The following is a 25,802-nucleotide window of genomic DNA, read 5'->3' as shown; positions in this document are numbered from 1 at the left end:
TCTCTGACCGATGGAGAACCTACAAAGGACTCTATAAGGGTTCTTCCCCCATAAGGGAATAAGGGCAGATTTTTGTTTATTACACCATGGTGGCATCTGGTTGGCCAAGGTGAGATCAGGATTTAGGACAAGGTGGTGGGCCACTGGTCTGAACCTGCAGGGCTGTTCTTACATTCTTAACATAGGAAGCTGCCTTATATTGGAAGATGTGATCAGTCTATCTGCCTCAGCAATGCCTGGGAATTCAGGCAGCCGACATTCCCAGGCCAGAATTGAACCCAGAACCTTCTGTTTGGGGAAACAGGCACTGTTGCCACTGAGCCACGCTTGGTTTGTGTCTGCATCCTCCAGACTCTTTTTCCCCTTATCGCAGGGCTGCCTCCACATGGATCCTGCAGAAAGGCTTACTTGCGAGCAGCTCCTGCAGCACCCCTACTTCGACAGCATCCGAGAGGTTGAGCTGGGGAGGGAGCGAGAGAGATCCCTCACGCGGAAGCCAAACCGGCCCACGCGGAAGCACATCCCCGGGGTAAGAGGCTGCTCAGATATTTCAGGGGTCTCAGGGATCAAATTGCACGGCAGCCAGGAACACCCTCCTGCTACAGGCCACCCCAGTCCCTGCTGAGCCCTGCACAGGATCCCCAGATGTCTTGACCCTCAGCTCCATCTGGTATGCAGGATGAGACCCTCCCTGCCCGCAGACTGTCTCGCCAGAGTGGTGCATGCTCTGGTTATCTCCCGCTTGGACTACTGCTATGCGCTCTTCGTGGGGCTACCTTCGGAAACTACAACTAATCCAGAATGCGGCAGCTAGACTGGTGACTGGGAGCAGCCACCAAGACCACATAACACCAGTCTTGAAAGACCTCCATTGGCTTCCAGTACGTTTCGAAGCACAATGCAAAGTGTTGGTGTTGACCTTTAAAGCCCTAAATGGCCTCGGTCCAGTAGACTTGAAGGAGCGTCTCTACCCCCATCATTCATCCCAGACACTGAGGTCCAGCTCTGAGGGCCTTCTGGCAGTTTCCTCGCTGCGAGAAGTGAGGTTACAGGGAACCAGGCAGAGGGCCTTCTCAGTGGTGGCGCCCGCCCTGTGGAACGCCCTCCCACCAGATGTCAAAGAAATAAACAACTATCTGACGTTTAGAAGACATCTGAAGGCAGCCCCGTTTAGGGAAGTTTTAAATGACTGATGTTTTAATGTATTTTTAATCTTTTGTTAGAAGCCGCCCAGAGTGGCTGGGGAAACCCAGCCAGATGGGCAGGGTATAATATATTATTATTATTATTATTATTATTATTAGGTCCTGTGCACCTTTGAACAATTGAAGACGTGGTGGTTTCTTAATGGCCCTAGCTTGGCCAGGTCCTTTTGCCCAGGAATTCCTCTGCAGCTGGCATTTCTCCCTTCATATCCCAAATAATCAAAATCTGCAATTTATTAATTTCTAGGGCTTAGGGGGGTCCCAGCCTCAAAACTATAGTGATACATTTACCGGCATGGGTGGTGCCGGAGGTCAGCAGGACTGGGTCTAGACTAGATGACCATTGTGGTAACTCCCAATTCTACGATTCTAATTTACAAACCTGGGGCCAGGATACTGCATGGATTGACCCCTTCTATCCCAGCTTGATCCATGAGATCTTCTACAGGAGCTCCTTTGGTCATTCCCCACGTTGGTGAGGCTCATTTCACAACAACAATAAACGGAGCCTTTGGTTATTGGCCCAGTCCTGTGGAACTCCCTGCCAACAACAGAGACACAGGCGAGGACAATTCAGGGGCCAGGAGAAAGCAATCTTCAAACAAGCCTTTGGCTGATTAAACAATGTATGGCCTTTTAAATGTGTCTTGGAAGCTTTCGCTTTCTTGATATTATGCTATGTATCTTGTGCTTTTAAGTTGTAAGCTAGCCTGTGATCTTCAAATGAACATACATTTTTATTATTAAGCAGGTGTCTTCTATGCCAAACGTTGGACACCTACAGAAAATTTTTCTATTTTGTCAGGCCTGTGTTTAATAATGCATCTTTCCACAATAATGCATCTTTCCACCTTTTTAGTTATATGGTTTTATTGAATGGTTCTATTGTCGTAAACCACTTTGATTTTTTTAATGTATAGTGGTATACAGCTATTTTTTTCAAAAAATAAATAAATTCAAGACCAGCAGCGCCAAAAAAGGGGTGGAGCCAGCCCCCAGCTGCCCGTTCACCTTTGTGTCATTTTCAGAACAGTTTGCATTGCTGTCCTTTGCTAAACTGAAAACTGCCTGCAAGTTACTCTTTATTCTCTCTTCTTAGTTACAGTACCTGCCCCAGTTAACCAGCAGCAACATTCTACCTGCTTTGGATAACAAGAAGTACTATTGCAGCACAAGGAAACTGAACTACCGTTTCCCAAACATCTAAAAAAAATTAAAGTGTGGGTGTCATGGCTAAGCCGGATTTACGCGGACAGCCTCAGCGCATTCCCAACCTTGAAGTGAGCTTGAACGGAGAAAGGGATATTATTCTGATGGTGCACAATGGAGCAAGCCGTGAAATGACCGTGTTAAGAATGGCAAAGCTTTAGAACGAAAATCTCTGCTCCGAGAGACAAGAGAGTCGGCTGAAGGTCTGGAACTTCTTGTGACTCGGCAGAAAATGCATCTCTCTGGGACTTTCGGGGGTGGGTTGGGGGCAGAATAATTGTGATTGCATCAGTTTAGGGTTCTCAAGAGCTCATCCTGTGTACTGTGTGGGTCTGCTGCCTGTTTGGGAGCAGATGGAGTGGAAGTGGAGGGTGGGTGGGATCCAGCTATGCCAAATACATTTAATTCACAAAATCCCATGGTGTCAAAGAAGAAGGGAGAACGTCTGTTCTCATGTGCATTTGTAGTTAATAGCAAAGGCTGGTTGATCCTGCAAGACGCAGTCAAAGATGCGAAGAACTCCAATTCTGTGAAATCTTGCATCAAACACAGATCTCCCAGCAGGGTGGTTAGAAATCAACGTCTTTCCTCTGCTTTTAAACTTTTAAATTTCTGTTTGTCTCTTTGAATGATACTTCCTAAAAATAATAATAACCTGGGTTAAAATGAAACCTCCATGTAATAAGCAAGCATGTTTGCCGAAATATAGGATTCGGTTCCAAGAGATGGAGACGCGTTATCGCACATTAATAGGACTGGGGGGGTGGGAACCCTGACTTTTGAATTCTTTAGATAGAAATTATACAATTAGTCATGCTTGTATTTATTATTGTGAGTTTGCTGCTGGACCCTAGAGATGCTCAATTGCCCACATGGTGATCTGACACTCCCAATCTTATGCCCTTCAACTAACTTTGCCCTGCAAATCCTTCAGTTCTTGGAGTATCTGGTACTCTGCAAACCCAAGCAGGAAGTGGCCCTTCTATTTTCCATCTCCTGGAGAAACACTGCTTTGCCCAGTCCTTGCTGCAGAAACTCTGATAGAAACACACTGGTCCTCTGGATGTTCAGAAACTCCCATCAGCTCTACGCAGAATGGCCAATGGCTGGGGGTCTTGGCAGCTGTAGCCCCAACATCTGGCAAGCCACAGATTTTACCATCCCAGCTGCATGCTTACTTGGAAAGCCCTGCTTTTTATTTCTCTAGTATCCTTGAATAGAGAACAGCAACAACAAAAAAGAAATCTGACTGTGAATAGACACAATTCTGGGCTGTATAGCCAAAGGTTTTTGGATAATTCACAAAGGTTCTCTGTGCGGTTGCGTTATAATCGTTATAGCAACCAGGTATCACGCATGCTGGTTCAGGGAACAAATGCAAAATTCTCTTTTCCTGGTGATCTAGATCAAGGGTCAGTGAACTTTTTCAGCAGGGGGCCGGTCCACTGTCCCTCAGACCTTGTGGGGGGCCAGACTATATTTTGGAAAAAAAAATAATGAATGAATTCCTATGCCCCACAAATAACCCAGAGATGCATTTTAAATAAAAGCACACATTCTACTCATGTAAAAACACACTGATTCCCGGACCTTCCACGGGCCGGATTGAGAAGGCGACTGGGCCGGATCCAGCCCCCAAGCCTTAGTTTGCCTACCCATGATCTAGATTCATTTGAACAGATGGGTGGAATTCACCTTCTCCTCCAGGCTTCGCTCCTGCCTCATCTACAAAAGGCAGACTGTGATTAGGGGGTTTCTTCTTCCAGGGCTGCGGTCGTACGTAAGAAGAGTGTCATGGCTGCCTTGGCAACGACACCCTCTCCAAGAGACAGGTCCAGCTGGAAGAAATGTGTACCTATGTGTTGTGCTTGCAAGATCAGCTCTCTGCAAAATCCGCTGGTTATCGGAGCTGCTCCATAGAAGCTGTAGCCAAGTTTTGCTATGCCATGGTTCTGGCAAACGACTACCAGATTTTGCCTGGTATAAACCAATGTCTGTAATGCTTGTGTAGGAAACAGTAAACTGCATATTACTCTGGCGTTGTTTCTAGTTCATTTTCACCCCACCTACCCCACTTACATTACTCTGTAAATTGCCAAACCACCATAATCTCCTTGATGACGTGAGAGCATCAAAGCAAATATTTTTGGTTTGTCTAAGCCAGGCATGGCCAAACTTGGCCCCCCAGATGTTTTGGGACTACAATTCCCATCATCCCTGACCACTGGTCCTGTTACCTGGGGATGATGGGAGTTGTGGTCCCAAAACATCTGGAGGGCCAAGTTTGGCCATGCCTGGAAGCAGAAGGGGACGGGGGGTTAAGATGACTTTGTATTTTAAAAAAAAAATCTCTGGAAGAAGTACATACCATATTTTTTGCTCCATAAGACGCACCTAGTTTTTAGAGGGGGAATGCAAGAAATTTTTTTTTTTAAAGCTCTGCTCAGCGCTCCCTTTCACGAGCCGCGTGGAGCGTGTGTGCGGCGCTTGCAGGCTTTTCCCCAGGAGGGACAAGGGCAGCCTGGGGGGCTTTTCCGGGAGGTGGGGGAAGGGACTGAGGGGCTGCCCTCTGTCCCTTCCCCCACCTCCCGCAAAAGCCAGAAAGAGCTGTGTGCTCTTTAAAGGGAGTGCGGCTCTTGCGGGCTTTTCTACGAGGTGGGAGGAGGACAGCCTGTCAGTGATGGGTTGCCCTTTTCCCTCCTCAGGGAAAAGCCCACAAGAGCTGCGTGGAGCATGTGTGCGGCTCTTGGGGGCTTTTCCTGCCTGCCTCCCGCCTGCATTCGTTGCATAAGACACACACACATTTCCCCTTACTTTTTAGGAGGGAAAAAGTGCATCTTATGGAGCGAAAAATACGGTAGTTCTCTGTAGGAATCTTTTTGACCTTAGATTGCCCAAACTTCCAGGATTTAGCACCCAAAGTCAACATCTTCAACAATAAACGAGTTCTTCAGAAAGTGGCCCAGGGGTGTTCTAGTCTTGATTTATTGGGGGGGGGGAGTAGCTTAAGGACAGATCACATGCCTAGCACTGACCAAGCTGTAGCATCACCTGTTAAGGGATTCCCAAAAGCAGAGGCCTCCCTTGAGAGGCTGGAGAGCGGAGATTCTGCAGAGACAGCAGTGGGCTGAGCAATTCTCCACCTCCACAACTTTCACAGGTTTAAAAAGACTATGAGGCCCAAGTGAGGTGGCAATTCTTTTAATCCAAGTCCAGTTCTAGCTGCAAGCCTGGCAATGATTGCCTGAGGGTCTGAGCAGTGGCTTCCTTCTCTTTTATCCCAGGTAAGTCGCTCAAAAACAAATATTCCAGATTACTGTAAAGAAGAAGAAGAAGAAATATTTAATTTAGCAAAAGCTGCTGACTGCACTGGAAGACAGGCACACATTAAGCCCACTATTCACAGATGCCTTTTATTTTCGTCCAACCAAATTTATATACTGCTTGATTGTAACATAACCTCTAAGTCAGTGGTTCTCAAAGGGTGCTGCAGGAGAGGGTGGCAAGTGTGGCGGGAAAGTTCAAGGACAATCAAAGAAGCATTTTAACATTTTAGTGTAGCGCAGGACCAAAATGTTTTTTCATTTGCAGAATATTGATAGACATCTTTTCCAAATGTGAGCAAGAGCATCTCGTGGCCCTGACGAAAATCCTAGCTGCGTTTTCCAACACCAATTTAAAAAACTGATACAGCAGGAGCAAATTTTTATTCTGAAAGTGCGTCTCCCTTGTCCCCTCCAACAATTTGGCTCGGGGGAAAAACGCCTTTCATGGTAGCCAAGGGAAGGAATCTTTGGAGCCTAACTGCAGCAGGGAGAGAGCTCCTTTAAGTCACCTACTGTATTTTTCGCTCTATAAGACGCACCAGACCATAAGACGCACCTAGTTTTTGGAGGAGGAAAACAAGAAAAAAAATATTCTGAATCTCAGAAGCCAGAACAGCAAGAGGGATCGCTGTGCAGTAAAAGCAGCAATCCCTCTTCCTGTTCTGGCATAGCTGCGCAGCCTGCATTCGCTCCATAAGACGCACACACATTTCCCCTTACTTTTTAGGAGGGAAAAAGTGAGTCTTATAGAGCAAAAAATACGGTATATTTTCCGTTGGTGGTTGCGAGAACAACAGGGTTCATGATGCAGCAAAAACGCAGGGCTGCCCTTGGCGGCTTTGCCTACCTGAGCTTATGCAGCGCAATGATGCCTTTGTCCGTGACGTTCCCGCAGGAAATGATCCACAGGCGCAGGAGGCTTCTCTGCAGGCTGGGCGTTTGGCTCAGCCGCTGCAAGCACTCATCGTAGATGTACATGCACTTGCAAAGCCGGATTTCCTCAACGTGCTCCAGGCCGTCTGAAACAGGCAGAACGTCAAGGAGGGGGACTTGCAACACACAACCGGCCTGAAGATCTACAGCTTTTGCCCATGCAAGTGATAAAGTCTCCTTGTGGAGACTTCACCACCTGAGAAAGGGCTGGGTCTATGTTCCACAGTGTGACCTCTATAAGCAGGCAGTGATCTAAACCAGCTTTCAACAACCTTTTTGGACCAGTCGTGTACATTTCAAATTTTGTGAGTGCTGGTGGACAGGGGTGTGTGGCATATTGGGAATATTGACGGACCAAGCTGGTTAGAGCCAGTGTGGTGTAGTGGTCAAGAGTGGTAGTCTCGTAATCTGGGGAACCGGGTTCGCGTCTCCGCTCCTCCACATGCAGCTGCTGGGGGACCTTGGGCCAGTCACACTTCTCTGAAGTCTCTCAGCCCCACTCACATCACAGAGTGTTTGTTGTGGGGGAGGAAGGGAAAGGAGAATGTGAGCCGCTTTGAGACTCCTGAAGGGGAATGAAAGGCAGGATATCAAATCCAAACTCTTAGTGTTTCAGCTAATAGGTAAAGGTAAAGGGACCCTTGACCATTAGGTCCAGTCGCCGACGACTCTGGGGTTGCGGCATCTCGCTTTACTGGCCGAGGGAGCCGGCGTACAGCTTCCGGGTTATGTGGCCAGCAGGACTAAGCCGCTTCTGGCGAACCAGAGCAGCGCACAGAAACGCTGTTTACCTTCCCGCCGGAGTGGTACCTATTTATCTACTTGCACTTTGACGTGCTTTCGAACTGCTAGGTTGGCAGAAGCAGGGACCGAGCAACGGGAACTCACCCCATCACAGGGATTCAAACCGCTGACCTTCTGATCGGCAAGTCCTAGGCTCTGTGGTTTAACCCACAGCGCCACCTGCATCCCTAGTGTTTCAGCTACTTACCCAAATAATCGAATCCCTTGGCCATGATGCAAGATTCTGTGGCATTAATTGACTGTATCTTATATTTCCCTAATGGTCCCGAAGGGAGAGCATTGTAATCTTGCTGCCATTTGTCCAAGCCTTGGTAACGCACAAGTGCCCCGCACCGAAGGAGCCATTCCGAAGCGGCTCTGTCTGGGCCAACGGCCTGGATCCGCTCATAGTCCACCCTGTAAATGAGGAGCAACAGCTACTTTTAAGGACAGTTTTGTTTTTATTATGCAATCCTCTTTTAAAGGCATTCAGGTTGGGTGGCCATTAGCACCTCTTGTTGAAGTGAGTGCCATAAGTTAACGGTGCGCTGGGTAACCCCTTACTTGCTCTGCCTTCTGTTATTGGGCCCTGCTAGGCCTATGTAGTGTAAACAAGTGTAAAGTGATTCAAGTCAGAGCAAGCAATAATTTCACATATATGCTTTTGGGGTCTGAAGTGGCAAGTGACCTGCGGTTTGTAGTAGATCGCTCAATGAATATGTCAACTCAGTGTGTGGCAGCCGTAAAAAAAGACCATTCCATGCCTAGAGATCATTAAAGGTAAAGGTAAAGGACCCCTGGATGGTTAAATCCAGTCAAAGGCGACTATGGGGTTGTGACGCTCATCTTGCTTTCAGGCTGAGGGAGTCGGCCTTTGTCCACAGCTTTCCGAGTCATGTGGCCAGCAGGACTAAACCGCTTCTGGCGCAATGGGACACCGTGACGGAAACCGCAGCACATGGAAACATTGTTTACCTTCCCGCCGGAGTGGTACCTATTTATCTACTTGCACTGGCATGCTTTCAAACTGCTAGGTTGGCAGGAGCTGGGACAGAGCAACGGGAGCTCACTCCGTCACGGGGATTCGAACCACCGACCTTCTGATCGGCAAACCCAAGAGGCTCAGTGGTTTAGAGCACATCGCCACCCGCATCCCTATCTAGGGATCATTAGGCAAGGAATTGAAAATAAAACTGCCGGCATCCTAATGTTTGGAATACTGTGCAAAGTTCCGATTGTCTCACCTCAAAAAGGATATTGTAGAGTTAGAAACATTTCAGGAAAGGGCGAGCAAAACGATTAAGGGGGTGGAGGGACTCCCCTATGAAAAGGCTGCAGCGTTTGGGGCTTTTCAGTTAAGAGAAAACGCAAGAAAGGAGTCACACGATTGAAGTTTACAAAATTATGCATGGCACGGGGAAAGCGGACAGAGAAAAGTTTTTCGCCTTTTCCATCAGTGCTAGAACTCGGGGGCATTCAATGAAGCAAAATGCTGGAAGACCCAGGACAGGCAGAAGAAAGGGCTTCTTCACATGGCACGTGGTTAATCTTTGGAACTCCTTGCCACAGTAGGCAGCAACGGCCACCAACCTAGAGGGCTTTAAAAGACAAATGGGTTTCAATTCGCAGTGTCCTTTGTGGGAGCTGATTTAGTTGTTCTGGCCAGCACACTTACTTGTTGAAAACGGCATTAAGCCACCCCCAAAAACTCCTGCCTGTATCCCAGGAGGGCTGCCTCTTTAATAAGCCCGTCCGACGTGTCAAAGCTCCAATCAGCATCATTCAGCTTCTGAAAAAGACACAGCAGCAGTTTAGCGGATTCCCGCACAAAGAACACACATCAATTGTCGGCAGGTATAAGAGTTACAAATAAAGACAGTCTATTAAGGAAGTGATATAAAACGCTAATAATAATGATCCTCAGCATTTATAGAACTCATTTCAAGGATTCAGAAAATTCATAGGTTGTCTCGCTAAATGCTTAGAACAGGTTTGTGTGACAATATAACAACTAACTGGTAGTCTTTAATATGACACAAAATAGTACTTTTTGCAGCTGAGCTGAGGTTTCCTAGGTTGAATAGATCCAGATTAAAATTTAGGCCCAATGAAATCAGTGGCGCCATGGGCATAGCCAGGATTTTTGTTGGGGGGGCCCAGAACCACAGTTTTCTATGTATTTTTATTGGTTTTTATTTATTTATGGGGGGGACAGCTGCCTTTCCCTGCCTCCCTCCCCTTGGCCCATGAGTGGGGGATGTTTGCAATGACTTAATCTCACCGGTCTCAAAGGGAACTAGTTGCAATTTGCTAGTATGGATTTACCCTTTGAGTCCTTTCCAATTCTACCATCCTATATGACTCTAGGCAAAGGATCCCTGCTGCCCTGCAAGGCGCTGGACTAGATTGACTCTTGTGGTCCCTCCCAGCTCTACCATGCCATGCAGACCAGGGCTGGATTTAGGTTTGATGAGGCCCTCAGCTACTGAAGGTAACCGGGCCCTTTATATGTCCAGCTGTCCTTTGCCAACAACAAACTGTCGCTGTGTTTGTGTGTTGAATATATAATAATAATAATAATGCTGTTATTGTTTAGTCGTTTAGTCGTGTCCGCCTCTTCGTGACCCCCTGGACCAGAGCACGCCAGGCACTTCTGTCTTCCACTGCCTCCCGCAGTTTGGTCAAACTCATGCTGGTAGCTTCAAGAACACTATCCAACCATCTTGTCCTCTGTCGCCCCCTTCTCCTTGTGCCCTCCATCTTTCCCAACATCAGGGTCTTTTCCAGGGAGTCTTCTCTTCTCGTGGGGTGGCCAAAGTCTTGGAGCCTCAGCTTCAGGATCTGTCCTTCCAGTGAGCACTCAGGGCTGATTTCCTTCAGAATGTATAGGCTGGATCTTCTTGCAGTCCATGGGACTCTCAAGAGTCTCCTCCAGCACCATAATTCAAAAGCATCCATTCTTCGGCGATCAGCCTTCCTTATGGTCCATCTCTCACTAATAATAATAATTTATTATTTGTACCCCGCTCATCTGGCTGGGTTTCCCCAGGCACTCTGGGCAGCTTCCAACAAAGATTAAAAATACATTAAAATGTCACACATTAAAAGCTTCCTTAAACAGGGCTGCCTTCAGATGTCTCCTAAAAGTCTGGTAGTTCTTTATTTCCTTGACATATGATGGGAGGGCGTTCCACAGGGCGGGTGCCACCACCGATAAGACCCTCTGACTGGTTCCCTGTAATTTGGCTTCTCGCAGCGAGGGAACTGCCAGAAGGCCCTCGGAGCTGGACCTCAGTGTCCAGTATATATATGCTATATATGCAGTAACATATGGACCTAATCGGAATCTAAAGCCAATTGCATGTAACAAAATATGTATTTTATCGAAGTAATTGTTGAACTGAAATACAGTTTAGAAGAAGTATTTTAATCGTGAATTTTTTCTCAACCCCCCCCCCCCCAGAGTAGGGCCCTAAGCTACAGCTTGTTGTTTAGCTTATACATAAACCCGGCACTGACATGCAGACAGACTGGTAACAGCAAACAAAGACGTTTCTGAATGCAGGTCACTTTGCAAGATGCAAGTCGCTTTGGGCTGCCTTTTGGCAAGACAAAATAGCAATAGCAATAATGATATGGTGGTGGTGGACGTGTCCTGGGAAAAGAGGACATATAGCAGCAGCAGCAGCAGCAGCAACAGCAACTTGCATAAACAACAACAACAATTTGCATAAAAGTTTCTGAACCCAGAACAACTTGCATAAACAACAACAACCCCAGTTTTCTATGTATTTTTATTGCAAGATGCACGTTGCTTTGGTCTGCCTTGGGCAAGACAAAATAGCAATAGCAATAATAACAGGATGGTGGTGGTGGTGGGCGTGTCCTGGGAAAAAAGGACATACAGCAGCAGCAGCAGCAGCAGCAACAACTTGCATAAACAACAACAATTTGCATAAACGATGTTTCTGAACCAAGGTCGCTTTGCAAGATGCAAGTCGCCTTAGTCAAGACAAAATAGCAATAGCAATAATAATAATAATGATGATGATGATGATGATGATGAGGTGGTGGTGGGCGTGTCCTGGGAAAAGAGGGCATATGGCAGCAGCAGGAGCAACAACAATTTGCATAAACGACGTTTCTGAACGCAGGTCGCTTTGCAAGATGCAAGTCGCTTTGGGCTGCCTTGGGCAAGACAAAACAGCAGTAAGAAGAAGAAGAAGAAGAAGAAGAAGAAGAAGAAGAAGAAGAAGAAGAAGGAGGAGGAGGAGGAGGAGGAGGAGGAGGTGTGGTGGGCGTGTCCTGGGAAAAGGGGGCATATGGCAGAAGCCGCAACAACAACTTGCATAAACAACAACAATTTGCATAAACGACGTTTCTGAACCCAGGTCGCTTTGAAAGATGCAAGTCGCTTTGGGCTGCCTTAGTCAAGACAAAATAGCAATAGCAATAGCAATAATAATAATAATGAGATGGTGGTGGTGGGCGTGTCCTGGGAAAAGAGGGCATATGGCAGCAGCAGCAAAAACAACTTGCATAAACAGCAACAACAACAATTTGCATAAACGACGTTTCTGAACGCGGGTCGCTTTGCAAGATGCAAGTCGCTTTGGGCTGCCTTGGGCAAGACAAAACAGCAGTAATAATAATAACAACAACAATAATAATAATAATAATATGGTGGTGGTGGGCGTGTCCTGGGAAAAGAGGGCATATGGCAGAAGCAACAACAACAACAACTTGCATAAGCAGCAACAATTTGCATCCAGAGCAAGCCCCACTTGCCTTCTCGCCGGGCGCCTTCTTCCTTCCCGGCCCTTGCTTCCTTGGCGGCGGGGCGAGGGCGAGGCGAGGGGCCCGGCCGGCCTGGCTCCTCCTCGGGGGGGGGGCGGCGCCTGGCCGGGAGGGCGGCGGCTCCGGAGCGCCATGGCCCCGGTGTGCGGCCGGGCCTGCGTGTGGCGGGGCGGGCGGGCGCGCTGGCTGCGGCTCCCCCCGGCGCCGGCCCGCCTTCTCCCCGCCAGGCACCTCGGAGGGACCCCCGGGAGGTGAGCGGGGCGGGACGGGAGGGCAGGAGAACCGGCGCAGCTCCGGGGGAATTGAAGCAGGCTCTGGCTGAGGGCAGGCCTAGGCCCGTCAGGTCTTTGGGGACTACAATTCCCATCATCCCGCGCGCCGGTCCTGTTAGAGAGGGATCATGGGAGTTGTAGTCCCAAAACAGCTGGAGCCTGGCTTAGGGCCCCACTCTCTTGCCCCCCCCCCAAAAAAAAAATTAAAGGAAACAAAAAACTGGATGTCCATTTCCAAAATAGAAGATAAAAAGCAAATGAAACCTACATTGTCAATATTTGAAGAGGGCTTGGCTGGGAGGGCATAAGGACCAGTGCTGGATTTACATATAAGCAAACAAACAAGCTATAGATTAGGGCCCCACTCTATCTTTTCCCCACGGGAAAAAAAACCTGGCTGTGCATTTCCAAAATATAAGATAAAAAAATAAAATAAAACCTACATCCAGCAACAGTGTTTTGTGTTGTGTAGGCTCCTACGATGTAAGTCATGGGCCCCACCTGCTAGCCTGCTCCCTCAAATATCACTGGTTTGCTCATTTCTATAGCAGTTACAGGGACGAGGGAGGCGCTGTGGGTTAAACCACAGAGCCTAGGACTTGCCGATCAGAAGGTCGGCGGTTCAAATCCCCACGACGGGGTGAGCTCCCGTTGCTCGGTCCCTGCTCCTGCCAACCTAGCAGTTCGAAAGCAACACAGTGCAAGTAGATTAATAGGTACTGCTCTGGCGGGAAGGTAAACGGTGTTTCCGTGTGCTGCTCTGGTTCGCCAAAAGCGGCTTAGTCCTGCTGGCCACATGACCCGGAAGCTGTACGCCAACTCCCTCGGCCAATAAAGCGAGATGAGCGCCGCAACCCCAGAGTCGGCCACGACTGGACCTAATGGTCAGGGGTCCCTTTACCTTTAAAAGATTTTTTAAGTAAAAAAATTAAAGTTACAATGAATGTGGGCTGAGCTGTTCACTCTCCCATTACATCACAGCCCATGCTACTTGCACTTTGACATGCTTTCAAACTGCTCCCGAGCAACGGGAGCTCACCCCGCCGTGGGGATTCGACCCGCCGACCTTCTGATCGGCAAGTCCTAGGCTCTGTGGTTTAACCCACAGCGCCACCCGCGTCCCTTACGTAAAAGAAATATTTTACGTAAATGCAAAAAAAGCAAAACAAAACAGACCCCTCTTGGAAATTGTCTGATAGCTTTTGACCGAAATAAGTTCTTTGCTAGTGTGGAGCGTGTGATTTTCATTCTTCTCAAACCTGTTTTTAATAGCACTTTTGATGTGGCTGTTGTCGGCGCTGGGATTGTGGGGCTGGCATCGGCCAGGGAGCTCAGCCTGCGACATCCATCCCTCACTTTTGGAGTGCTGGAAAAGGAGAAGGAGTTGGGTATGATATCTGAATCTGATAAAAGAGCTCATCGCCTCCCGTATTAGTTTCCCTCATGCATTTTTAACTTCCGCCTGCCCCATCTTCCAGATTTGGTGGTGGTTGTTTAAATGGCTCACTAAAAGGCATCATTCAGTTAGGCACAATCCATTGGGAACATTTCTTGTAAGGGGCCAATTTTGTACAACTTCCCATTTAATAGGCCTACTGCATGGCTGGACACGCACCTGCAAAGAGGTGCTCTCTGCCCTGCCCCTTCTTCCACCAAAATAAGGCTTGGAAGAAGACTTTATTGTCACCAGTAAGAGCCGGTGTGGTGTAGTGGTTAAGAGTGGTAGTCTTGTAATCTGGGGAACCGGGTTCGAGTCTCTGCTCCTCCACCTGCAGCTGCTGGGTGACCTTGGGCCAGTCCCACTTCTCTGAAGTCTCTCAGCCCCACTCGCCTCACAGAGTGTTTGTTGTGGGGGAGGAAGGGAAAGGAGATTGTTAGCCGCTTTGAGACTCCTGAAGGGGAGTGAAAGGTGGGATATCAAATCCAAACTCCTCTTCTTCTTCTTTTTTCCAAGCCTAATTGCAAAGGGGGGGGAGGGCAATTTGGAGGGGCGGTGGCAGTGGATGGGGGACGAGCTAATCCATCATTGCAAACTTTTCTTTATACATTTCTGGTCAGTTTACACCGCATTTATAGTTACCTCTCATGGCTTGAAGTCTGAAAAATCACCTGGCAGTTTAAATATGTATTTCACCTGACAGTTAAAAAGAAGAATGGTCCATGCAGCATGTATTTCAACATCTCTCCTTATTTGTAACACATCTCTCCGACTAGCCTTCCATCAGAGTGGACACAACAGCGGTGTTATTCACAGTGGGATCTACTACAAACCGGGATCTCTAAAAGCGAAGCTGTGTGTGGAGGGGGCTGCCCTCTGCTATGAGTACTGTGACCAAAAGGGAATCCCATATAAACAATGCGGCAAGGTATGGTAGATGCAGCACTTTTTGCTTTTCTGTTCCAGCAACTCTTAATAACCTTGTAGAGCACTGTACATCAAAAGAGTCCTTATACCTTTGCTTTATACATTTGAATTTTCTGACTGTCATAAGAACAGTCTCTTAAGGCCATGCAGACAGAGCTGTTCCACCTGGCCTTTGGTTTGGACTCAGTCTGACCCTTATGTTTCCCTCCCCTTATGGTTTTGATCTATGGGCTGCTATTAAAATGAGGCTGCATTTTAAATTTTATTTTAACTTGTATTTTAAATTGGTTTTTTTTTCTTTCCTCCCCTATTATGTTTTTATTGTAATTTTACTGGTGTTAGCCGTCCTGAGCCTGGCTCTGGTGGGGGAGGGCAGGGTTTAAATAAATAAGAATAATAATTATTATTAGTGGTACATCGGCAATGAATTAACTGAGTTTCCTGGTCTTAATTAGGGGTTTTGCTCAGTGAAGCCCTAATCATGAACTGGACCCAGGATGAGATATAGCTATATAAAAAAAAAAACACTCTGAAAATGCTCTGAAAAAACCACTATAATGCTCACAATGCAAAATTTCATAGAGTTCCAATTTTGGCTCTACAGCGCCATCTAGTGTCACAGTGTTATAATGCATTTATAATGTTTTATTTTTACTAATGTCCTTGACCTTTTGGATATATCGGGATAAACACACCAACTGGTAGATTGGTACATCATGGGATGCCTGTGGCAGATCGTGGGACCCCTCGCACCCCCTTTCCCCCCCAAAAGCATAACAACTTTGACTTATCTAAACTTATCAGCAACTTTCAGTGGGTGGGTCACTGTCTCTTGGAAGTTGGACAAGCCTGACCTATGCCAAGTTTTTGAAAAGAGGATTAATTTCCATTCCATTAAACTTGTATTCAATTAATATGACAACATGACGTTCCTCCTGCTCCATCCCACACAGCACGGTTGTCGTTGCATTTTTACTCTGTGGCTGGCCCACGTTCCACATTGTAAATTCCTTTATTTCTTCTGCAGCTGATCGTTGCAGCTGAACAGGAAGAAGTTCCAAGACTCAAGGCACTGTATGAGAGGGGCCTGCAGAACAAGGTCCGCGGACTGAAACTCATCTCTTCCAAGGAAATAAAAGTGAAGGAGCCCTACTGCCGGGTATGCAACCTCATTCGATGTGATGATGATGATGATGATGACGATAATGATGATGATGATGATGATAATAATAATAATAATAATTTATTATTGATACCCCTCCCATCTGGCTGGGCTTCCCCAGCCACTCTGGGCGGCTTCCAAAAAAAATTAAAATACTGTAATACATCAAACATCAAAAGCTTCCCTAAACAGGGCTGCCTTCAGATGTCTTCTAAAAGTCTGCTAGTTGTTGTTCTCTTTGACATCTGGTGAGAGGGCGATCCACAGGGTGGGTGCCACCACCGAGAAGGCCCTCTGCCTGGTTCCCTGTAACTTGGCTTCTTGCAGTGAGGGAAACGCCAGAAGGCCCTCGGAGCTGGACCTCTGTGTCTGGGTAGAACGATGGGGGTGGAGACGCTCCTTCAGATATACTGGACCGAGGCCATTTAGGGCTTTCAAGGTCAGCACCAACACTTTGAATTGTGCTCAGAAACTTACTGGGAGCCAATGTAGGTCTTTCAGGACCAGTGTTATGCGGTCTCTGCGGTCGCTCCCAGTCACCAGTCTAGCTGCCGCATTCTGGATTAAGCTGTAGTTTCTGAGTCACCTTCAAAGGTAGCTCCACGTAGAGTGCATTGCAGTAGTCCAAGCGGGAGATAACCAGAGCATGCACCACTCTGGCGAGACAGTCCGCAGGCAGATAGGGTCTCAGTCTGCGTACCAGATGGAGCTGGTAAACAGCTGCCCTGGACACGGATTTGACCTGCGCCTCCATGGACAGCTGTGATGCATCTTTTTTGTTCTAGGAACCTTTCGGAGGGGGTTGGGATCTAGGGAAGCCCAGGGCAGCTGCTCACCTCCCCATCTGAATTGCAGTGGTACCCCGGGTTACAAACGCTTCAGTTTACAAACTCCGCTAACCCGGAAGTAGTACCTCGGGTTGCAAACTTTGCTCCAGGATGAGAACGGAAATCGCGTGCAGGTGGTGCGGCGGCAGCAGCACGAGACCCTATTAGCGAAAGCGCATCTCAGGTTAAGAACGGTTTCGGGTTAAGAACGGACCTCCGGAACGAATTAAGTTTGTAACCCTCCATTAAAGGAGCATAAGAACCTGTCTTCTGACGAGTCACATCATTGATCCATCTAGATAAGAGGTGGAAGCCTCTGTCCAGCAGACAATTAATAGCCTATCAGGCTATTATCCCCCAAGCTTCACCCATGGTAGTGACCTCAGCCGATGGGCGTGAGGACAGGATTTAATTCTGCATTGGCTGCATGATTCTGTTCCCAGGCAGCAGGATTTAATCTCTGCTCATTTATATAGTGAGGGGTAAAATGCTATGCAAAAGTGCCCTTTGAAGCAGCTCTCAAAGAGGCTCCTTCACCTCTGTGGTTTGAAGAAGCGCAGAAAGCTCTTGGTAACATCCGTAAGGAGGTTTACAAATGTACAGAGGGCTCTTTGAAAGCCCTGTAGTTGTTTTGCGGTCCCAACAACCAGGTTCTTCAAAGTCAAGTGTGTGATGTCACTGCGACACCAGAGGATTGGCAGATGGGCGGCCCCACACACCTGCCAACTTTCACCTGCCCCAGGTGCAGGAGATAAAGATCAGGCCCTTCAGCCAGAAAAGGTTGCCCACCCTCTGTTTAGATCAGTTCTGTCTGCACTGACGGGCAGCAGTACTGTGCTGGTACTGGGGGCTAACCATGCAGCGAGGTCCGAGTCTGGTCTGAGGTCGATGGTGCGGTATGGAGGCTGTCCGTCAAAGCTGTAGCTGGGTCCAAGGAAGGGAGTTGGGTGAGGTCAGGAACTCTGGCAGCAGAGCAGGACAGGGTGCAGGCAGGAACAGGCTAGCAACAATGTTGCTCCCACAACTTGGGACTGGGGCTGGCTGGCTTTTATCTGCCCCGAGGCATTGGGTGGCCCCGATCCTCTGGTGACTCGCCTCTCCTGGCCTGGAGGCGAGCACTCCTCCTGCGAGAACTTAGTTCCCTCCGCCTCTCTGCCCTGAGCCTCTGCAACTCAGGAGAGACTGGCGGGTTACCGGACCCAGAGGCAACCTCAGCTTCCTCTGACGGGGCTGAGAGTGGAGCACCTGCCAACAATGGGTCCTCCATCACCTCAGGGGCCAGAGCAGACTCAGCTGGTGCCTGCACCTGAGGATCCAGCACAGGTGAGGACCCTTCAGGCTCAGGCCCCAGCCCCGGCTCAGCTGGTTCTGGAGGCGGAGACTCCTGTGCAGGCTGGGATTCCTTAAGTTCAGCCTCTGAGTCCAAATCCCAGGCCATCACAAGTTCTCTAGCGTTTCAGACAGGTTTCTCCCAGCCCTGTCTCGAGATGCTGAGGGCTGAAACCACCTTCTCCACACACAGCAGATGCCGCTGAGGAAAAACATATCCACAGTGACACTCTTAATCGGCCTTGTATCTCTGTAGCTCAGAGGAAGGAGGCTACCGCCAATGTGCTGGAGAATCAAACCTTACCCAGAAAAAGCCCTCAAGCTACACAGGGACTTATATAAGCCCTGCTGGACCAAGCCAAAGGGGGCCTCCTGCAGCGGCTGAGTAGATGTTTGTGGGCGGCCCACAAGCTCTCTCCTGCTTGCAACCCCCAGCAACTGACTGGGAATTGGAGGTCCTTTGTGTTTACTGCTCAAGAGTGCTGCTTAGGAGCCTGCCTGGACTTGCAGTTTCTCAGCAGGCCTGATCCGGGGCCTTTCTGCCTTCCTCCTGCTTGAAAACTCTCTGTGGCCCTAAATCCCTTGAATGCCTTTTCAGGGTTTGATGGCCCTGGACTCGCCGTACACAGGCATTGTGAACTACAGGCAGGTGGCCTTTGCCTACGCTGAGGATTTCCAGGCAGCCGGAGGGACTGTTTTGACGGACTTTGAGGTCAAGGGCATGGAAATGGCCAAAGAAAGTCCTGCTGGAAGTGAAGATGGTAAGGAGCTTTCCTTCCAAGTTCTTTGTCCTTCCTTCCCACTTTGGCAGTCTTCCTCCGCGAGGTTTTGTGGTGATATGCACTCCTGGAGCTCACAGCCTCTCAGGAGATCCTGCGGTTCGTGGGATGATCCAGGGGAGCGACGTGGAATGTTTTCAGGTGGATTCAGGAATTGCTTTAGAGACCATCCGGGGAGATGCAAAATTCCAGAAGTAGCCCACAGCCTAAATTCAGTGAAGCCGTAGCTGAGAGAGAGCTGTGGCAATTCAGTAAACTTTTCTTCCTTGCAGTTAAATAGGAAATCGTTAGTTTATAGCAAAGGTAAAGGGACCCCTGATCATTAGGTCCAGTCTTGACCGACTCTGGGGTTGCGGCGCTCATCTCGCTTTACTGGCTGAGGGAGCCGGCGTACAGCTTCCAGGTCATGTGGCCAGCAGGACTAAGCCACTTCTAGCGAACCAGAGCAGCGCAGAGAAACACTGTTTACCTTCCTGCTGGAGCGGTACCTATTTATCTACTTGCACTTTGACGTGCTTTCGAACTGCTAGGTTGGCAGGAGCAGGGACTGAGCAACGGGAGCTCACCCTGTCGCAGGGATTCGAACCACTGACCTTCCGATCGGCAAGTCCTAGGCTCTGTGGTTTAACCCACAGCGCCACCCGTGTCCCCCCACCTTCAGCTTTATGGGAGAGAAAACATTTCACCGATCTGTGTTTTGCCATCCACTTAATCACCCAAAAGCAAGATGTGATCTGACTATTTTGTATTGTGGGTACATAGAAAATGTGACTATTTGTCACCATCTGAGTCTCCAGAGCAGTGGAGGCTGTGTGGAGGGAGAGGCAAGGAGAGGGTGAAAGAGGAAAGCTAAAGGCCTCTTGCTTATGGGTCACTTCTGAAAGAGCAGCTTGTCTCTCTTTAAGGGTAGAAACTCTAGCTCAGTAGCAGAGAACCTCCCTTGTATTCAGAAGGTTTCAGGTTCAATCTCCAGTCTCTCTTGCCCCTCTCCTCTCTGCCTGAGATGCTGGAGATCTATTGCCCGTCACAGCAGATAATACTGGCCTAGAGGGACAAATATCCTGACCCTGGAATTAGAAGGCTGGTGAAAACTCCTGTTCCATTCTGCTGGGTACAGCTTTGTTTTTAGCCTGGGCTGCCCTAAGTATTTAGGGCCTTGAATCTGCCTGACAAGTTAATTCGGTTTTTTCCTTGTGGTTCAGATGTTCTGTTTATATGTAGTGCCATTTATAGTTTTCATCTTATTATTTACAGGGATGAAATATCCAATTGTTGTTAGAAGCTCAAAGGTAAGTCCAAGCTTTCAGATTATATTTTACTTCTCAAGTGCAGAATATTTTCTTTGTGTTTTGGCATTTGTCGCATGTCAGGCATACAAAAACTTTAACCACAATTGCTGTCGTCGCCACAAAAACAGTTTGAGATGGATATTAATGTGAGTCAGGCATCTCTTGCCTCGAGGGCTTCATAGTCCTTTCCCTGCTCAAGGTCTAGTCTTAAGAGAGGATGGTGCCTGACTCGCTCGGAAGGTGGTGGACTCTCCTTCATTGGAGGTTTTTAAGTGGAGGTTGTATGGTCATCAGTCATGGAATTGAGATCCCTGCATAGCAGGGGCTGGACCGGATGACCCTTGGGGTCCCTTCCAAATCTACAATTCTGTGATTCTATGACTCTGCCCTTGAAGGACCTCAAGTTGCTCTCATGTGGAACCTGAATCTGCAGTTCTGCCTGCGCAGCAGCTGCCTCAGACCCCTTGCTCCCCTGTGAAGAAACAGAAAAGACACTGGCAGGTCACCCAGTGAGGACCAACTGGGGGATTCCAGGCTGGGATTCTGCACCTTTAATTCCTGATGGCTTAGCAATCAGAAAGCCACACCAGCCTCTCCTGGGAGCTCTCCGTGGTCCTGAAGAGCCTGCCAGGTACTCTTTGGCCTGTCAGACCACTCCTGGTCAAGATCAGGCCTCTTCACCTGTCACACTAGAGCAGGTACCTTCAAGCATGGGGAGCAGCAGGCTAGAAGGTGTGGAAATGGAAGGATAAACAGACAGCCTAGCGGGTCAGCTGGTTTTGTGACGATGTTAGATGGAGCTGTAGTTTTGCTGAGCCTCAACATCTTCTTTTGCGCAGGGGGAGGAAATCCATTGTCGGCATCTTGTGTCCTGTGCAGGGCTTTATTCGGACCGCATCTCTCAGATCAGTGGCTGCAGCCCAGAGCCTCGCATTGTTCCATTCCGGGGAGATTACTTGGTGCTGAAGCCAGAGAAGTGCTATTTGGTAAAAGGAAATATTTATCCGGTACGTCAGTTTACGGAGAGCTTGAGAAAGCCCCTGGTGCTTCTGGATGCTTTGAGTACTGGTGTTATTTATTTAATACAATATTTAATATTTACTAAGCTGTACACATGGTGTGAGAGGCTTCTAGTTTCAGGGCAGATCCACTCTGCAAACTTTAGCCTATTTGAACTATTTTGGCTTTCCTCTAATGAACCTTGGGATTGTCCTCTTCTGAGAATCCTCCTCAACCTGTGGAATGCCCTCCCTTCAGATGTGAAGGAAATAAGCAGCTATCTTATCTTTAAAAGACACCTGAAGGCAGCCCTGTTTTTAATATTTAATGCTGTATTATTTCTAACACTCGATTGGGCGGGGTATATTATTATCATCATCATCATCATCATCATCATCATCAACCACCCGGAAAATGAGTCCTGCGGCTTTGGTGGTCAAAGACACGTACAATGCTGGTGGGAAAGTTATATAGAAATTGAAATTACCTAATCTGAACCAGTCTGCTTTAGAGAGGGTATATTTGGGAAATGTCGGCTGCTCTAAGCAATTTCCCAGAATATTCCAAGTTACTGCTGCCAATTTCCCTTTTCTCCATTCTGACTCTCTCCACACACCCCCAGGATGCTGATTTTTATATATCCGTACATTTAGCTAAGTAAGAGTTTGTATCTCGATAGGCAAAATCCTCGGAGATGTATTTAGGTCCACACATGCACTAATCTTTCTCAGGAGGGCAGAAAAGAAGAAGTGTGTGACTACAAGTGTTGTTGCTCATATTTATCATGTGATGTGCCTAGCCTAAAGAACTCCACAAAGATTGGCACTGAGACACATGGGGGGAGGGAGCTCTACCTGATGAACTATAGTTGCCAGATCCCCATCTTTCATTTAAAAAGAGGGTGAGAGAGAGACAAGCCTGCTCCCTTCTTTTCATTGTTTTCTTTGGTTTCGCCATTCAGAGAGATGCTCCTTGGGCCGTTCTTGTGTGATGCGGAGTGTGGTTCTTTCAAATGCATTTTGACTCCCGAGTGTGTTTCTCATGCTTTAGGTGCCTGATCCCCGTTTCCCCTTCCTGGGTATCCATTTCACCCCGAGGATAGATGGCAGTGTTTGGCTCGGGCCTAACGCCGTGCTTGCTTTCAAACGAGAGGGCTACAGATTCTATGACTTCAGTTTCCAAGATTTTGTAGACGCGGCGGCTTACAGGTAGTGTCCTCTTTTCCATTCATCTGCAGGTGTAGAGCGAGAATCTCATGACCTCTGCCCTGCCCCACTTTCTGCAGTCTGTAGTATGAACTATAGTAATCCCAGGAAGCATCGTGCTGCTTACTATGGGCGATGGACACCTGCTTCTTGCATAGGTTGTTCTCCAGGGTGTTATGGGTTGAGCATGTGCATTTCTGATGCTGCAGGGAACACCAGGGGGTGGGTACAGTTTCTGTAATATATATTTTTTTCCTGTATTGTTGCTCTTTCCTCTTAAGTCAGCCAGCCCCCGAGCCCTTGACTTTGGCTGCATCTCGGAGCTAAGGACCAAAATCTTGTCACTTTTTAAAAAATCATTAAGCACACCTGTAACATACAGTGTTAGTGAGGGACTACCATAGCTGTTATAAAAATGAGAGTTTGGTAGCGCCTTCAAAGTTGAACAGGTTTTTTAATGTTAACTGATGTGGTTAAACTATTTTTTTAACTAAAAAAACCCCTTAGACTGAGTTTTAGCACACATGAAAAACTTAAAAACAAATAATTATTTCCTGATGAATAGCCTTTGGACTATAACGTAACTTAAATAGAAAATTTAAAAATCTTTAGAAAGCTTTTTCCTCCAAAAGCATTTTATTTAATTTAATTTATTTATTTATTTATTTATACAAGAAAAAAAACACACACAAAAACACAAATACCAAATTACACACAAATTACAAAAATAACCACAAATTACAAAAATAACATAAAGCATTTTATTTTAAAAATCTGATTTAAATAAAAAAAAATCCGATTTGAATTTTTAAAAATCCGATTTATTTTTTTTAATCATTGATTTTTATCCACCCTGCTTTGTGAATGGTAACTGCAAAATGTTTACACTTCATCATGAGGGCCTTTTTTGCATTTCTTTCATTTTTGACTGCTCTGCTTACATTTTTCCTTTACACTTGTGTGTGTGTGTGTGTGTGTGTTTGCATGCATGTGTATGTACATATCTACCTACCTACCTACCTACCTACCTACCTACCTACCTATGAATGGAAGCTACTTGCAATAAATGTTGCTTTCTCTCCCCAGAGGCTTATGGAAGCTGGTGTTGCGGAACTTCTCTTATGGAATGGGAGAAATGTACAGAGCGTGTTTCCTTAGTGCTCAGGTGAAGCAGCTGCAGAAATTTATACCAGAAGTTACCATCGATGATATACTCAGGTAATCCTTTTGGGGATTTAGACATCACGGAAGACGAGAAGAGCCCGGCTGCATGTCCTGCATCTGGTTCTCTCAGCGGCCAAACAGATTCCACTTCTGGGAAGCCTGAAAGCAACGGCAGGGCTCTCCTGACCTGCGATTCCTAGCAGCTGGCATTCAGATGCATACCACCTCCGACAGTGATGTTGGATAAAGGATGGTATATAAATCTAGTATATAGAGCCAGTGAGAGCCAGTGTGGTGTAGTGGTTAAGAGCGGTGGACTTGTAATCTGGGGAACCGGGTTCGCATCTCCGCTCCTCCACATGCATCTGCTGCGTGACCTTGGGCCAGTCACACTTCTTTGAAATCTCTCAGCCCCACTCACCTCACAGAGTGTTTGTTGTGGGGGAGGAAGGGAAAGGAGAATGGTAGCCGCTTTGAGACTCCTTCGGGTAGTGATAAAGCGGGATATCAAATCCAAATCCAAACTCTAATAAATTTTTAAAAGCGCCTGAGATACGCAGTTTCCACTTAAAACAGCATATGAGCATCTGTAGGGTCTAATAGCAATTTAAGCATTTTGTTCCTAGACAAGCAGGCCGGGTCCCAAGTCTCTTGTTGCATTAGCTGTGATAATCAGAGATACAATTCAAGGTCCAATTTGCCCTGTTTGAATGCCCAGTTTCTCCTTTCTTTTTGCAGAGGCCCAGCTGGTGTTAGAGCTCAGGCCTTGGACAACGACGGAAACTTGATCGACGACTTTGTGTTTGACGGAGGCACTGGAGACATTGGCAGCCGAATCCTCCATGTCAGAAATGCCCCTTCGCCTGCTGCTACCTCCTCCCTTGCCATTGCGAAAATGATCGCTAACGAGGTGGAGCGGAGATTTGAGCTCTGATGGAATCCTGGAGGCCCGTTGGATCTCTTTTGTGTTCAGACACTGTGCTTGGAAGGGTGGCAGTCAAGGAAATGACAGGGAGGTGGCCTTTTGGGGAGAAGCAATCAGAAAGAGAGGCTGCCAACTGGATTGCCTTGCAGAAGCCTCAAGCTTTGCAATATTCCGATGAACCTCAGAAGTCATGCCACGTAAGGTCAAACACAGTGAACACGAGTCGGGTCCATTCGACGCCATATTAATTTGGCAGGAGAGATTAATTTGGCCCTGTGGTGTACTCAGGAATGCAGTTAGAGCAGCAGACACCACCACTGTTTCTCCTTATAATTTCGCTTTTGAACTAACTGGGTATGCAGGCGCTGTGGCTGTTTTAATTTCCCTCCGTCCCAAAATCACCTGAAAAAGGCACAGAAGGAACACAGTCTGCTCTCCACAAAAAGGGGGTTGTCTGCCCAAAGCACGGTAAACCCACAAGTCTGTCTTTCTCCCTGCCCATGCCAGGCCACACTGTGGGTTGTGGCAATTGCAATAACAGGCAGGTGGTACCATTGCCAATGTGCCCTGAGCCCCAGGGAGGGATACCTGTTTATCAGAGTACTGAATGTGATTCCCACCTTCCAACTTGCAGAACATAGGAAGTACACTGCTGGCACGATCCAGAGGGAAGTGCTAGTGGGGCGTTGGACTAGATGCCCCTCGGGATCCCTTCCAACCTTACAATTCTACCATTCTAAGCCCCACTGAGTAGCTGAGAAGTGTGCGGGAGGACAGTAATAGATAGTCCTCTAAATATTGGATGCACGGAGTGGTTTGGTCACAGCAAGTGGTGCTTTTTCTTTGGAGGGTTTTTCTGGTTCAGTCTTCATTGAAAATGGGCAAACGAATTGGTGTTTCATTTTCTGGTTAGATCTACATATGCACACAATCTTCATTTACTGGATAGTCCAGATATGCAAAGATCAGGAAAAAATAAGTTTTATCTAATTAAATGGAAGCTATTTTTATAAAACAAAAGATAATGGGGGTATATTAGAAGCAAAAACAGCCGTGATCTGGATCTACATTTTTAGAATGTGAATTCATGTAAAACTTGTGCATTACAATGATCAATAAACTTACACAAAAACTGTTGCATAAACGCAAATGCGTTGTCTTCATTGAGTTACGGTGTACAGTGGTACCTCAATTTACATACACTTCAGGTTACATACGCTTCAGGTTACAGAC

General features: G+C 47.4%; 3 protein-coding genes across 8 annotated transcripts in view; 2 read left to right on the top strand and 1 right to left on the bottom strand.

Annotated features, from left to right (window-relative positions):
- CDKL1 (cyclin dependent kinase like 1) overlaps nucleotides 1–4,449 on the top strand; it is a 32,838-nt gene extending 28,389 nt beyond the window's left edge. For all 5 annotated transcript variants that reach the window (XM_083737507.1, XM_083737508.1, XM_083737509.1 and 2 more), the window contains exons 10-11: nucleotides 374–529; nucleotides 2,305–4,449. In XM_083737507.1, coding sequence (XP_083593633.1) covers nucleotides 374–529; nucleotides 2,305–2,412 — 264 coding nt within the window. In that variant the 3' untranslated portion in view covers nucleotides 2,413–4,449. The remainder of the gene's footprint in view (nucleotides 1–373; nucleotides 530–2,304) is intronic.
- Nucleotides 4,450–5,599: 1,150 nt separating this feature from the next.
- DMAC2L (distal membrane arm assembly component 2 like) lies at nucleotides 5,600–9,285 on the bottom strand. Its single transcript, XM_083738577.1, has 4 exons — nucleotides 9,132–9,285; nucleotides 7,665–7,873; nucleotides 6,588–6,759; nucleotides 5,600–5,730 (listed from the first exon to the last, which is right to left on the bottom strand). The coding sequence occupies exons 1-4, from the start codon at nucleotides 9,236–9,238 to the stop codon at nucleotides 5,616–5,618; spliced, it is 603 nt and encodes a 200-aa protein (XP_083594703.1). The 5' UTR covers nucleotides 9,239–9,285; the 3' UTR covers nucleotides 5,600–5,615.
- A 3,067-nt stretch (nucleotides 9,286–12,352) lies between these two features.
- Nucleotides 12,353–25,719, top strand: L2HGDH (L-2-hydroxyglutarate dehydrogenase). 2 transcript variants are annotated; one of them, XM_083736230.1, is made up of 10 exons: nucleotides 12,353–12,504; nucleotides 13,798–13,913; nucleotides 14,740–14,896; nucleotides 15,918–16,049; nucleotides 18,807–18,969; nucleotides 20,242–20,276; nucleotides 21,116–21,283; nucleotides 22,326–22,483; nucleotides 23,567–23,698; nucleotides 24,383–25,719. In XM_083736230.1, exons 3-10 carry the CDS (start codon nucleotides 14,882–14,884, stop codon nucleotides 24,576–24,578), a joined length of 999 nt encoding a protein of 332 aa, XP_083592356.1. In that variant the 5' UTR covers nucleotides 12,353–12,504; nucleotides 13,798–13,913; nucleotides 14,740–14,881; the 3' UTR covers nucleotides 24,579–25,719. The 2 variants fall into 2 exon arrangements, with proteins under 2 accessions (XP_083592356.1, XP_083592355.1); XM_083736229.1 differs by having other exon boundaries at nucleotides 12,358–12,504; nucleotides 14,740–14,891.
- The last annotated feature ends 83 nt before the right edge of the window (nucleotides 25,720–25,802 follow it).

This window comes from Podarcis gaigeae, assembly GCF_964106915.1.
Source record: "Podarcis gaigeae genome assembly, chromosome: 1".
Lineage (NCBI taxonomy): Eukaryota > Metazoa > Chordata > Lepidosauria > Squamata > Lacertidae > Podarcis > Podarcis gaigeae.
The sequence above is the reverse complement of the archived record's forward strand: the minus strand, read 5'-3'. Positions and strand labels throughout refer to the sequence as shown.

Bases quoted from the DNA above. Each gene is read 5' to 3' on its own strand.
- DMAC2L (XM_083738577.1), bottom strand. From the start codon at position 9,238: ATGATGCTGATTGGAGCTTTGACACGTCGGACGGGCTTATTAAAGAGG. The intron at 7,874-9,131 runs GTAAGTGTGCTG...CCTCATTTACAG, and splicing joins CTTAATGCCGTTTTCAACAA to GGTGGACTATGAGCGGATCC. The intron at 5,731-6,587 runs GTAGGCAAAGCC...TCTTCTTTACAG, and splicing joins ATTGCGCTGCATAAGCTCAG to TAATCTGGAATATTTGTTTT.
- L2HGDH (XM_083736229.1), top strand. From the start codon at position 12,386: ATGGCCCCGGTGTGCGGCCGGGCCTGCGTGTGGCGGGGCGGGCGGGCG. The intron at 13,914-14,739 runs GTATGATATCTG...CTCTCCGACTAG, and splicing joins GGAAAAGGAGAAGGAGTTGG to CCTTCCATCAGAGTGGACAC. The intron at 21,284-22,325 runs GTACGTCAGTTT...CTCATGCTTTAG, and splicing joins TAAAAGGAAATATTTATCCG to GTGCCTGATCCCCGTTTCCC.